A 13,278-nucleotide genomic window follows, 5' to 3' on the forward strand; every position below is an offset into this window, starting at 1 on the left:
CCACTGATGTGAAGCTCACAGGCCTGTAATTTGCTGGATTATCCCTCTTATCCTTTTTAAACAATGGGACAACATTGGCTAGTGGACTGGAGAAGAACCAATGAAGATACAAAGATGTCTGTCAGTGCTCCAGCAAATCGTTCTCTTGTCTTCCTCAATGTTCTGAGATAGATCCCATCAAGACCCGGGTATTTAATTATCTTAATACTTGTTAAGATGCACAATAGCCCTTCATTTTTAATAGCAATTTGGCTTAGAAATTCGACCTACCCTTTCCCTGAGATCATATTCCTTCAATTCCTTCTCTTTGGTGAATACTGACACAAAGTATTTGTTAAGGATCTTGCCTACCTCTTCTGGCTCCGCACATGGATTTCCACCTTTGTCCTTGAGTGGGTCAGCCCTTTCCCTGGCTACCCTCTTGCTTTTTATATTTGTATAAAAGACCTTGGGATTCTCCTTAATCTTGTTTGCTAATGACTTTTCATGACCCCTTTTAGCCCTTGTAATTCTTTGCTTAAGTTCTTTCCTACTTATATACTGCAAGGGCTTTGTCAGTTCCCATCCTCCTCAACCTTATATATGTTCCTTTATCTTTTTGACCAAAATCATAACATCCTTGGTCATCCAAGGTTCATGTAATTTACCATACCTATCCTTATCTCAGAACATGCCACTCCTGAGCTCTTATCAACTGCCGTTTGAAATCTATCTACATTGCTAGAAAAATCCTCAACAAAATCTTAATTGTTTAAACAGATTTTACCCTTGTAAATCTATGTTGATGTTGATCATGCTGTAAATTTTAAATATAGTACTACAGCTGCCTTAATAATCTCAGATTTTGCATTTTTTCCAGTTGCAGGGGAAAGTAGTTTGGGGGGGGGGGGTTGATGGGGACAATGGTGCAAACCAAGGACTGTCAAAGGGAATGGTCCTTGGGCAAGGCAAAGAACCCCCGAACCCCTAGGTACCTTCCCCACAACCGGTAAAGATACAAGATCTGCCGGTATGCCGTCCCCCTCACCTCAATCTGGGGCCCCAAACAGTCCTTCCAAGTGAGGCAGAGGTTCACTTGCCTCGCTTCCGGTCTAGTTTACTGCATCTGGTGCTCCCGATGTGGTCTTCTCTACATCGGGGAGACCTAATGTAAACTTAGGGAACAGTTTGCCGAGCATCGTAGCCAGGCCTGCAGGGGGCTGACTGGACCTCCCAGTCACCGCCCATTTCACTTCCCCATCCCACTCTTTTCAACATGACCATTGCCACAGCGAACCAGACCGCAAATTGGAGGGACATCTCATTTTCCACTTGGGCAGCCTACAGTCTGAAAAGACTCAACATTGCGTTCTCTAATTTCAGATAACCTCCCTCCCCATTCCGACTCTGTTCCCAGCCCCTCCTTGTCCCCTTTCACTCCTCCTTACCACCAACTGGATTCATTTCTCCCATTGACCAATCAGGTTGTACCCTCTACCTGTCTTCATGTATCTCCAGCTGAAAATGTGTTGCTGGAAAGGCGCAGCAGGTCAGGCAGCATCCAAGGAGCAGGAGAATCGACGTTTTGGGCATGAGCCCTTCTTCGGGAATGAGGAAGATGTGCCAAGCAGGCTAAGATAAAAGGTAGGCAGGAGGGACTTGGGGGAGGGGCATTGGAAATGTGATAGGTGGAAGGAGGTTAAGGTGGAGGTTCATGTATCTCCACCTCACCACCCTGCCCCCACCACCCCCTTTATCTGCAACTCCTCTACACCCACCCCCAGTCCAGAAGAAGAGTTATACCCCAAACGTCGACTTCTCCACCTTCTGATGCTGCCAGGTTGCTGTATTCTTCCAGCCTTCTTCCTGTCTATTTTGGATTCCAGCATCAGCATTTTTTTTGTCTCGCGTCAACACCCACGTGTCATACGCTCTGAGAAATTTTGTAATTTTCAGAGAGGTCACCTCTGATTCTTTTGAAACTCTGGAGAATAAGTGTCTGGTTTTCTCAGTTTCTCCTGTTATGAGATGTTCTCCCCATCCCAGAGATTCATCTGGTAAATCTCTACTGAAGGCCCTCTGTGCAAATATTTATTTCCTGAGAGAAGACGACCAAAATTGTACACAATATTCAGGTGCAGTCTCACCAATACATTAAACAGATGCTGCAGGGCTCTTTTCTTATATAGTCAAATTCTTTGTCCTGAAGATCTACACATCTTGTAATTTTTGTGTAATCTGTTCAAGGACCACTTTCAGACTTATACATATTTTTTCTCTGTAACAACTTTTCGGTTGTTCTTTTGCTAGGTAATCCTCTTCTAAATCTTAGGGTTCCTACTTTCCTCTGTGGAAAAGTTTAAGCCTCTTTTAATCTATTATTTATATTAATTTCCTTAATAAAGTACAGATGAACCTGTCACTCGGTTTTTGTTTTATTTTTTATTTTGATATCTTTTTGTTTGAATATTTTGAATTGCTTTTGCTTCTTTAAATGTTTACCACTGTTTATTTTCTAACATTCCCTTAATTTGTTTACCCCACCAACCCTAGTTGACTTTTCCTTCATACCCATGTAATTTTGTTCCATTGTAGGTTTCTTGCCTTCATCTGGAGAACGTTACTCTTAAATATGAAATTTACTTGTAATTGGTTTCAATATGATAATAGAGTGAGGAATACCCCAGGTCATTATTTTTCTTTAGTTGCTTGTGGGACGTGGTTAGATTGTCTTTTAATGGAGGTGGTCATTGCCTGGCATTTGTGTGGCACAAATAGTACTTGCCACTTTTGAGGCAAAGTCTGAATATTGTCCAGATTGTGTTGCATTTAATCATGGACTACTTCAGTAACAGGTGTCGTGAATGGCTTTGAACATTGTGTAATCATTGGTGAATGTCGCTCAGTAGGCCAGCATTTGTTGCCAGGCTCTAGTTGCCTTTGAGAAGATGATGGTGATATATTTCCAAGTGAGGATAGTGAGTGGCTTGGATGGAAGTTTGCAGGTGGTGATGTTTCCATGTATCCGCTGCCCTTGTCCATCAAAACAGAAGCGGTTGTGGATTTGGAAGGTATTATCTAAAGAAACTTGGTGAATTTCTCCAGTGCATCTTGAGCTGTGAATGGTATAGCTAACTAGTTGAAACAACATAATTACTGGTTGTGAAGTTTCCGTTTTGGCAGTGTGCTGGTCGATCTGTCTGACTATTGCTACAGGGAGATGAAGATTTTGCATTCTCAGTTACACACGTTTGCCTGCTAAAATAATCATTTTGTTTCTGCTGAGCGGTGCTGTACAGAGTGGCTTTTTGTAAATGTAATGCCATTCAAATGGGCTGATTTGTCCTAGATGGTGTCATGCAGCTGAGCGTTGTGTAGACCATTCCATGACTATCCTGACTTGTGCTTTGGCGATGATGGGCAGCCTTTGAAAGTCAGGAGGTGAGTTACCCACTGCAATATTTCTTTCCCCTGACATTCTCTAAGAGCTATGCCACTTATACAGCTAGTCCAGTCCATTTCTGGTCAATGGTTATACCTGGCTTTTGGTAGTGGATGGTTCAGCACTGGTAACGCCATTCAATTTCAAGGAATGGTGGTTAGATTGTCTTTTAATGGAGGTGGTCATTGCCTGGCATTTGTGTGGCACAAATGATACTTGCCACTTTTGAGGCAAAGTCTGAATATTGTCCAGATTGTGTTGCATTTGATCATGGACTGCTTCAGTAACTGAGGTGTCGTGAATGGCTTTGGACATTGTGTAATCATTGGTGAACATCCCCACTTCTCACCTTATGATGGAGAGAATGTCATTGATGAAACAGCAGAAGATGGCTGGGCCTAGAACACTACTTTGAGGAACTGCCGCAGAGACTTATTTTAAAAAAAATTCAGTAACAAATTAAAAATACTACACATGAATGCACGAAGCATTAGAAATAAGGTGGATGAGCTTGAGGATCTTTTGGAAATTGGCAGATACGATATTGTGGGGATAACTGAGACGTGGCTTCAAGTGGACAGGGCCTGGGAAATGAATATTGAAGGCTACACGTGCTATCGTAAGGACAGACTAACGGGCAGAGGGGGTGGGGTGGCCATGTTGGTAAGGGATGATATTCAGTCCCTTGCGCGGGGGGACCTAGAATCAGGGGATGTAGAGTCAGTGTGGATAGAGCTGAGAAATACTAAGGGTAAAAAGACCCTCTTGGGAGTTATCTACAGGCCCCCAAACAGTAGTCTGGATGTCGGATGTAAGTTAAATTAGGAGCTGAAATTGGCCTGTCGCAAAGATGTTACTACAGTTGTTATGGGGGATTTCAACATGCAGGTAGACTGGGAGAATCAGGATGGTATTGGACCTCAAGAAAGAGACCTTGTGGAGTGCCTCAGAGATGGATTCTCTGGAGCCGACCAGGGAGAAGGCAATTCTGGATCTGGTATTGTGCAACGAACCAGAATTGGTCAGGGACCTCGAAGTGAAGGAGCCATTGGGAAGTAGTGACCATAATACATTAAGCTTCAATCTGCAATTTGAGAGGGAGAGGGTACAATTGGAAGTGACAATCTTTCTGTTGAATAAAGGGAACTATGGAGCAATGAGGGAGGAGCTGGCCAAAGTTCAATGGTGCAATACCTTAGCAGGGATGACAGTGGAGGAACAATGGCGGATATTTCTGTGTATAATGCAGAAGTTGTAGGATCAGTTCATTCCAAAAAGGAAGATCGATCCAAGGAGGAGGCGTGGGTGGCCGTGGTTGACGTGGGAAGTTAAGAAACATATAAAGTTAAAAGAGAAAAAGTATAACATAGCAAAGGTAAATAGGAAAACAGAGGACTGGGAAGCTTTTAAAGAACAACAGAGGATTACTAAGAAGGAAATACGCAGAGAAAAAATAAGGTACAAAGGTAAACTGGCCAATAATATAAAGGAGGATAGTAAAAGTTTTTTTAGATATGTGAAAGGCAAAAAGATGATTAAGACTAAAATTGGGCCCTTGAAGACAGAAACAGGGGAATATATTATGGGGAACAAAGAAATGGCAGAAGGATTGAATTGGTACTTCAGATCTGTGTTCACCGGGGAAGACACAAGCAATCTCCCTGAGGTAACAGTGGCTGAAGGACCTGAACTGAAGGGAATTTATATTTGCCAGGAATTGGTGTTGGAGAGACTGTTAGGTCTGAAGGTTGATAAGTCCCCGGGGCCTGATGGTCTACATCCCAGGGTACTGAAGGAGGTGGCTCAAGAAATCATGGATGCGTTGGTGATTATTTTCCAGAGTTCGATAGATTCGGGATCAGTTCCTGTGGATTGGAGTGTGGCTAATGTTGTACCACATTTTAAGAAAGGTGGGAGAGAGAAAGCAGGTAATTATAGACCAGTTAGTCTGACCTCAGTGGTGGGAAAGATGCTGGAGTCTATTATAAAGGATGAAATTATGACACATCTGGATAGTAGTAACAGGATAGGTCAGAGTCAGCATGGATTTATGAAGGGGATATCATGCTTGACTAATCTTCTGGAATTTTTTGACGATGTAACTCTGAGGATGGATGAAGGAGATCCAGTCGATGTAGTGTACCTGGACTTTCAGAAAGCTTTTGATAAAGTCCCACATAGGAGGTTAGTGAGCAAAATTAGGACGCATGGTATTGGGGGCAAAGTACTAACTTGGATTGAAAGTTGATTGGCTGATAGGAAACAAAGAGTAGTGATAAACGGCTCCATTTCGGAATGGCAGGCAGTGACCAGTGGGGTACCGTAGGGATCCGTGCTGGGACCGCAGCTTTTTACAATATATGTTAATGATATAGAAGATGGTAATGGTAATAACATTAGCAAATTTGTTGATGATACGAAGCTGGGTGGCAGGGTGAAATGTGATGAGGATGTTAGGAGATTACAGGGTGACCTGGACAAGTTAGGTGAGTAGTCAGATGCATGACAGATGCAGTTTAATGTGGATAAATGTATGGTTATTCACTTTGGTGGCAAGAACAGGAAGGCAGATTACTACCTAAATGGAATCAATTTAGGTAAAGGGGCAGTACAGAGAGATTTGGGTGTTCTTGTACACCAGTCTTCATAACAAGAGGGATTGAGTATAGAAGCAAAGAGGTTCTTCTGCAGCTGTACAGGGCCCTGGTGAGACCACACCTGGAGTATTGTGTGCAGTTCTGGTCTCCAAATTTGAGGAAAGACATTCTGGCTATTGAGGGAGTGCAGCGTAGGTTCACAAGGTCAATTCCTGGAATGGCGGGATTACCTTACACTGAAAGACTGGAGTGACTGGGCTTGTATACCCTTGAGTTTAGAAGACTGAGAGGGGATCTGATTGAGACATATAAGATTATTAAAGGATTGGACACTCTGGAGGCAGAAAACATGTTTCCGCTGATGGGTGAGTGCCAAACCAGAGGACACAGTTTAAAAATACGGGGTAGACCATTTAGGACAGAGATGAGGAGAAACTTCTTCACCCAGAGAGTGGTGGCTGTGTGGAATGCTCTGCCCCAGAGGTCAGTGGAGGCCCAGTCTCTTGATTCATTTTAGAAAGAGTTGGATAGTGCTCTCAAGGATAGTGGAATCAAGGGTTATGGAGATAAGGCAGGAAGAGGATACTGATTAGGAATGATCAGCCATGATCATATTGAATGGTGGTGCAGGCTCGAAGGGCAGAATGGCCTACTCCTGCACCTATTGTCTATTATTGTCTATTGTCTATTGACTGGAGCTGAGATGACTGAATTCCAAAAACCATGACCACCTTCCTATGTACCAGATAAGATTCCAGCACTGGAGAGATTTCCCCCCAGTTCCTATTGACTGCAGGCTGCCAGAACTCCTTGATGCCACACTTGACATCAAGGACTGTCACTATCTCCTCACCTCTGGAATTCACCTTATTTGTTCATGTTTGAAACAAGTCTGTAATGAGGTCAGGAGCTGAGTGGCCCTGTCGAACCCAAAATGGGCATCACTGAGCAAGTTATTGCTGAGCAGGTGCTGTTTAATAGTATGTCCTGGCCATGATTTGGCATGGCCCCCTGCACTCTTCATTGAACCAGGCTTGCTCCCCTTGCTTGATGGTAATCATGACTTGGGGGATATATCAGGTCATGAAGATTTATAGTATATTGGATTGTGACTCTACTGTTACTGGTGGCCCACAGCATCTCATGGATACCTACCTCATGAGGTGCAGGATCCATTTTGAATTTCTCCCTCTTAACACACTGTTGCTAAATAAAAATGAGAGATTGTTGATGACACCTTCCATCACTTTCCTGATGATCAAGAGTGGACTGATGAAGTGGTAATTGACCAGCTTGGATTTGACCTGGTTGTGTGTGCAGCGCACTCCTCGGCAAAGTTCCAGTAGGTCTACAGAAACAACTTGACTGGCGTGTGCAGGTAGTTCTGGAGCACAAGTCTTCATTACTGTTGCTGGAATATTGACACAGCTCATTAGATCATAAGAGCAGAATTAGACCATTTGGCCCATCAAGTCTGCTCCACCATTCAGTCATGGCTGATATGTTTCTAAACCCATTCTCCTACCTTCTACCCTTAATCTTGGATCCCCTTACTAAACAAGAATCTATCTCTGCCTTAAAGGCACTCAGTGACTTGACCTTCACACAAGTTGCCCAGATCACTATCCTCTGGCTGAAACAATGTTTCCTTCTCACCTATCCAGGACTTCAGAGTTTAGATCTGATCCATTTGATTATGGAATCACTATTTTCTGTCTATCACTTGATGCTTATGCTATTTGGTGCACAGATTGTCATGTTTTGTGCCTTCACCAATTGATACCTAATTTTTAGATATGCCTGGTGCTGATTTGGCATGGCCTCATACACTCTTCATTGAACCAGGCTTGCTCCCCTTGCTTGATGGTAATCATGGTTTGGGGGTTATATCAGGTCATGAAAATTTATGTTGTGTTGGACCGCGACTCTGCTGTTACTAGTGGCACACAGCACCTCGTGAATACCTACCTCATGAGCTGCAGGATCTATTCTGAATTTCTCCCTTTTAGCACACTGGTGTTGCTAAATAAAGATGAGAGATGTGCTTAATGTCTCCACAAAGACTTTGCAGTGGCCATTCCTACCCGTATAGTTGGATATATGTATCTGTGACAAGTAGGTTAGTGAGGATGACTGGGCTGAGGCTGAAGTTGGCTGATTTACCATGGAATAGATAATGAGCAATTGTTTAGTGTATGTCTGAGGTAAGTATTGATGAGGTTCTTAAGACAATATTATCCGTATAACATGTATTGTGTACACTTCATTATTTTAATCATTGCTGTATTGGTGGTGAAGTTGTCGGATTGACACCTGCTGCTTTGTTGAAAATGGAGTCATGATGGGCTTGTTCCTGATGGTGTAAATACAATATTAACATCATGTTGAATGTTCTTCAGTATGCAACTGTCCATTGTGTTTTTGGAAGAACTTAAAGTTAGATTTGTTTGGATTTCCCATCTGAAATTCAGGAGGCACGGTGGCACAGTGGTTAGCACTGCTGCCTCACAGCGCCAGAGACCCGGGTTCAGTTCCCGCCTCAGGCGACTCTCTGTGTGGAGTTTGCACATTCTCCCCGTGTCTGCGTGGGTTTCCCACAATCCAAAAATGTGCAGGTTAGGTGAATTGACCATGCTAAATTGTCCATAGTGTTAGGTGAAGGGGTAAATGTAGGAGTATGGGTTTGGGTGGTATACGCTTCGGCGGGTCAGTGTGGACTTGTTGGGCCGAAGGGCCTGTTTCCACACTGTAAGCAAACTAATCTAATCTAAAGTACTGGCTCTTGAATTGTACCTGGATTCAGAGCATCCTCATTGGTGAACTTGATGCAAATCTAAATAACATTGTACACTTTTCCAAATTGTTCTTTGTGTCCCATCTTTCAAAAGTCTGGTATTTAAGTAGTTGTGAAGAAGAGTTGAACTCAGTCATTGAGTCTGGTCTGTGCATGCATGTAGCCTTTATGGCTCTACACTTAATCTCAACACTCTATCCCTCGGAAGGGAGGAAATTCAAACCTTATCCCTGTTTGTCAGCAATGTTGAAAAGTGCATGTGAGGATCAGATTAGGCTGAGCTGTGAAATCCCCTCATTGTTTCGGTTGAAGGGAGAATTAGAAAAAGATGAAAGGAGAATTCTTGTACTACAGTTGTCAGGAGCCAGACGCAGGATATTGAAGAAACATTAAACCAACGAGACCACTAAATGGGTTATAAAAGATCAAGTTCTCATTTTGTGCATAACAGGTGACTCAGGTTTTCTGGATGATTATTTCATCCAGAAGACTCCTAACCACAGTGTTTGACTCTTCACTTTGAGGTATCTTGCTTCAAATCAGTCCCAGCTGATTTTGTTGGCATTTGGTTCATCAGTTACCAATGAGCCTCACTCTGCCACTAATGTCCACCCCTTGACTAAGAGCAGCCAAAGATGAACAGAAGTCCCAGAAAATATCTGACAGTATTGAATAGTCTTAATGTGCATTAGAGACACAGGTGATAGTGAGAACAGTGTTTTATTTTGTGTCTTGTCCAGTTCTTCAATCATTTATTGTGTACATATCTCTTTTTATTCCTCTCTCTCTTTCTTTCTTTCTTTCTCTCTCTCTCTCACACACCGCTCAGTGTTATTACTAACGGTTCCTGGGATGGAAGAGACTACGTCTGAGACTGATAAATCACTATCCAAACCGCTGTGGGACAACAAAAAGGTACTGTAGGATATTTAATGTTTAATTTGTTTGAGGGTAATTTGGAATTCCTGAAAGTGAGTCAGATTGCCCATCTCAAATTAGTTGAGAGTCTGTTACATACTCCAATTCTATTATGATAATTGGTATAGGTCCTTCACCTTTCATTAGTGTCAGCAGCAAGTTCTCTTCCTTTCGTAAGCCTTTCTTGCTTTCTTATTATTTGTGATGCTTATCAACCTTCTTCATATTTTTGTGGTAATTTTAAATGAAAAAAGCTCAATGTTCTCCTTTTTCGCAAAATGCTGCTGGCTGCACTGGGTTGTGCTTCAGGAAGGAAGAAAACACTCCTATTTTTACAATGCCTTTCACAGCCTAAAAGGCATCTCAAAGTTTCACCTCCATTGCTTAATTTTAAATTTATGGTTAGTGTTATTAATGGTTAGGTAAACACAGCAGCCAGTTTTATCACCACAAGATCCTCAAATAGCTAGATAAATTATTAAAATGTTTTAATGTTCCTGTAACACCTGTTTGGAGGATTCACGTGCACACAACGTGAGGATAGGACTGGGCTGGGGCTGGGGCTATTATTGAACAGTCTACTTTTGTCAGTTTTTTCAGTAAGGAAAGCCAATCAGGTGACTACTGCCCATCAGTTGTGGCTTAGTGGTCTCACTCTGCCCTCAGTTAGAAGGTCGTATTTTCAACTTCCATCAAGAGACTGAAGCTCAGAAACCAGGTGAATGTTTTGGTGTGGGACCAAAAGTATGTTGCATGGCTGGAGATGCTATCCTTTAGATCCCAAGGTGATGTGGCTGATCCTGAAAATAATGTCTTAAATCTGAGCAAAGAAAACAAAGGGTCACTCGATGCAAAATGTTAACTCTGATTTCTCTATGCAGCTGCTGCTTGGCTTGTTGAGCTTTTCCAGCAATTTCTATTTTTAAGTAGTTAGCACTGCTGCTTCACAGCACCATGGACCCGGATTCAATTCCAACCTCAGATGACTGTCTGTGTGGAAAGTTCACCTGACCTGCACAACTTTGGACTGTGGGAGGAAACTGGAGCACCCAGAGGAAACCCACGCAGACACGAGGAGAACGTGCAAACTCCAGACAGACAGTCGCCCAAGGCTGGAATTGAACCCGCGTTCCTGGCGCTGTGAGGCAACAGTACTAACCATTGAACCACCGTGTCTCCCTGGAGTGCTCTGGTTTCTTCTCTCAATCTAGAGATATGTTAGGTGGATTGTCCATTGTAACCAGGGGTGTGAATGGGAAATGCCAGGTTACTGAAATAGGGTAGCAGGATGGGTATGGTGGGATGCTTTTTGGCAGGGTGGTATGACTCACTGAACCGAATGGTCTGCTTCCACACTGAAGCGGTTCTATGATTTTAATTATTTAGTTTCTCTGCAGTTGCTCAATTCTCCTTGTAAATTCACCTGACTCTGAACATGGGACATTACAGCACAGTACAGCCCCTTCGGCCCTCGAAGTAGCGCCAACCAGTGGAACCAATCTGAAGTCTATCTAACCTACACTATTCCATTTTCATCCATATGTTTGTACAATGCCTATTTAAAAGTCCTTAAAGTTGACAAGTCTACTACTGTTGTAGGCAGTGCATTCCACACCCCAACTACTTCTGAGTAAAGAAACTACCACTGACATCTGTCCTATATCTATCACGCCTCAATTTAAAACTATGTCCCCTCGTGCTAGCCATCGCCATCTGAGGAAAAAGGCTCTCAGTCCACCCTATCTAACCCTCTAATTATCTTATATGTCTCGAAGTCACCTCTCAATCTTCTTTTGTCTAACAAAAACAGCCTCAAGTCCCTCAGCCTTTCCTCAAAAGACCTTCCCTCCATACCAGGCAACATCCCAGTAAAACTCCTCTGAACCCTTTCCAAAGATTCCACATCTATCCTATAATGCAGTGACCAGAACTGTACACAATACTCCCAAGTGCAGCCGCACCAGAGTTTTGTACAGCTGCAACATGACCTCATGGCTCCGAAACTCAATTCCTTTGCCAATAAAAGTTAACACACCGCATGCCTTCTTTACAACCCTATCAACCTGGGTGGCAACTTTCAGGGATCTATGTACATGGACACAAAGGTGTCTCTGCTCATCTACCAAGAATCTTACCATTATCCCAGTACTTGTATTCCTGTTACTCCTTCTAAAGGGCATCACCTCGCACTTTTTTGCAACACTCAGCCCAGCTCTGCAGCTTACCTAAGTCCCTCTGTAACCTGCAACATCCTTTGGCACGGTCCATAACTCCACCGACCATCATGTCATCCAAAACTTTACTAATCTGTCCGACTCTCTATGACTCTATACTCCCTAATCCAGGTAATTTATAAAAGGACAAACAGCCAGTGACCCCAAAACAGATCCTTGTGGTACACCACCAGTAACTGAACTCCAGGATGAACATTTCTCATCATCCATCACCCTCTTTGCTCTTTCAGCTAGCCAATTTCTGATCCAAAGTGCTAAATCACCCTCAATCCCATGCCTCTATATTTTGTGCAATAGCCTACCGTGGGAACCTTATCAGACAACTTAGTGAAATCCATATCCACTACATCAACTGCTTTACCCTTATTCACCTGTTGTCCAAGAAGTTGTCCAAGTATCACAAATTTGGTGGTTTACCTACTAAACCAGTTCTCCAGCTACCTTTTTCAATTATCAATCCTCCTCTTATTTTTACGAACCCACTGCACTGGGAATAATCCTAAGATATATATTTTCAAGGTCCTGCATTTTAATTTCCTTCCTAATGTTCCTCCATTCTTCTCCACTCTCCATCTGCCTACTACTGAAATGCCCTTGGAAGCCATGGCCTTTTACTGCATTCCCCTGAGGAACAATCGCCTTCACTAGTTTCCACAATGTGCACTACTTGCCTGGTTTTCTTAGAATTACCAAGTTTCCCCTCTGCCTAATGCTTCTAATCTGCAGTGTGATTACCTACTTATCTCTTTATATCCAGCACTGAATCCAGCTGCTGCTCAAATTTTGAAACCCAGAGTTCCAGCTTCTGCAGCTGGTGATTCTTCCTGCAGATGTGGTGTGTCTATAACTTCACACATACTGAAAGGTGTGTATTTCACTTACATGCTGTAACTGTGAAAACTATTTGTCATCCTTAGATTAAGTTTAACCTTAGTTAAAAAAGCTTCACTTACATGAACTTTATTTTCGTCAATTTTACTTTATTATTTTGTTTACTTTGACTTGATTTAGTTTTCTATCCCTTTTGCTGGAGTTCATACTTTGAGTAGCTGCTGCTGATTTATAAATCATATGATTTGCATTTAGTTTAAAGCTATTTAGACTCCTTCCCCAAAACCAGTTTTTCACCAAAAAGTTTAGATTTCTTCTGACGTCACCGTGCATCCTTTATTGCACTCAGCCCCTCTCTTGACGCCATGTTCAGAGTGAAGCCACTGCTTGACCTCCAGTTTCTTTTTAAACTTGTTGCGTGCTCTCTTGGCACTCTGTTCAGAATCATGAATGATGTGAGGCTTGATTGTATTCACTGGAGTT

At 42.7% G+C, this 13,278-nt stretch overlaps 1 protein-coding gene across 4 annotated transcripts in view; it reads left to right on the forward strand.

The window, feature by feature from the left end:
* LOC122565518 (CREB-regulated transcription coactivator 1-like) overlaps positions 1-13,278 on the forward strand; it is a 158,355-nt gene that overhangs the window by 44,724 nt on the left and 100,353 nt on the right. For all 4 annotated transcript variants that reach the window (XM_043721564.2, XM_043721565.2, XM_087975865.1 and 1 more), the window contains one exon: positions 9,642-9,727. In XM_043721564.2, the coding sequence (XP_043577499.1) occupies positions 9,642-9,727 (86 nt within the window). The remainder of the gene's footprint in view (positions 1-9,641; positions 9,728-13,278) is intronic.

This window comes from Chiloscyllium plagiosum, unplaced genomic scaffold (assembly GCF_037043375.1).
Source record: "Chiloscyllium plagiosum isolate Xiang-an unplaced genomic scaffold, Cpla_swu_hap1 HiC_scaffold_28, whole genome shotgun sequence".
Classification (NCBI taxonomy): domain Eukaryota; kingdom Metazoa; phylum Chordata; class Chondrichthyes; order Orectolobiformes; family Hemiscylliidae; genus Chiloscyllium; species Chiloscyllium plagiosum.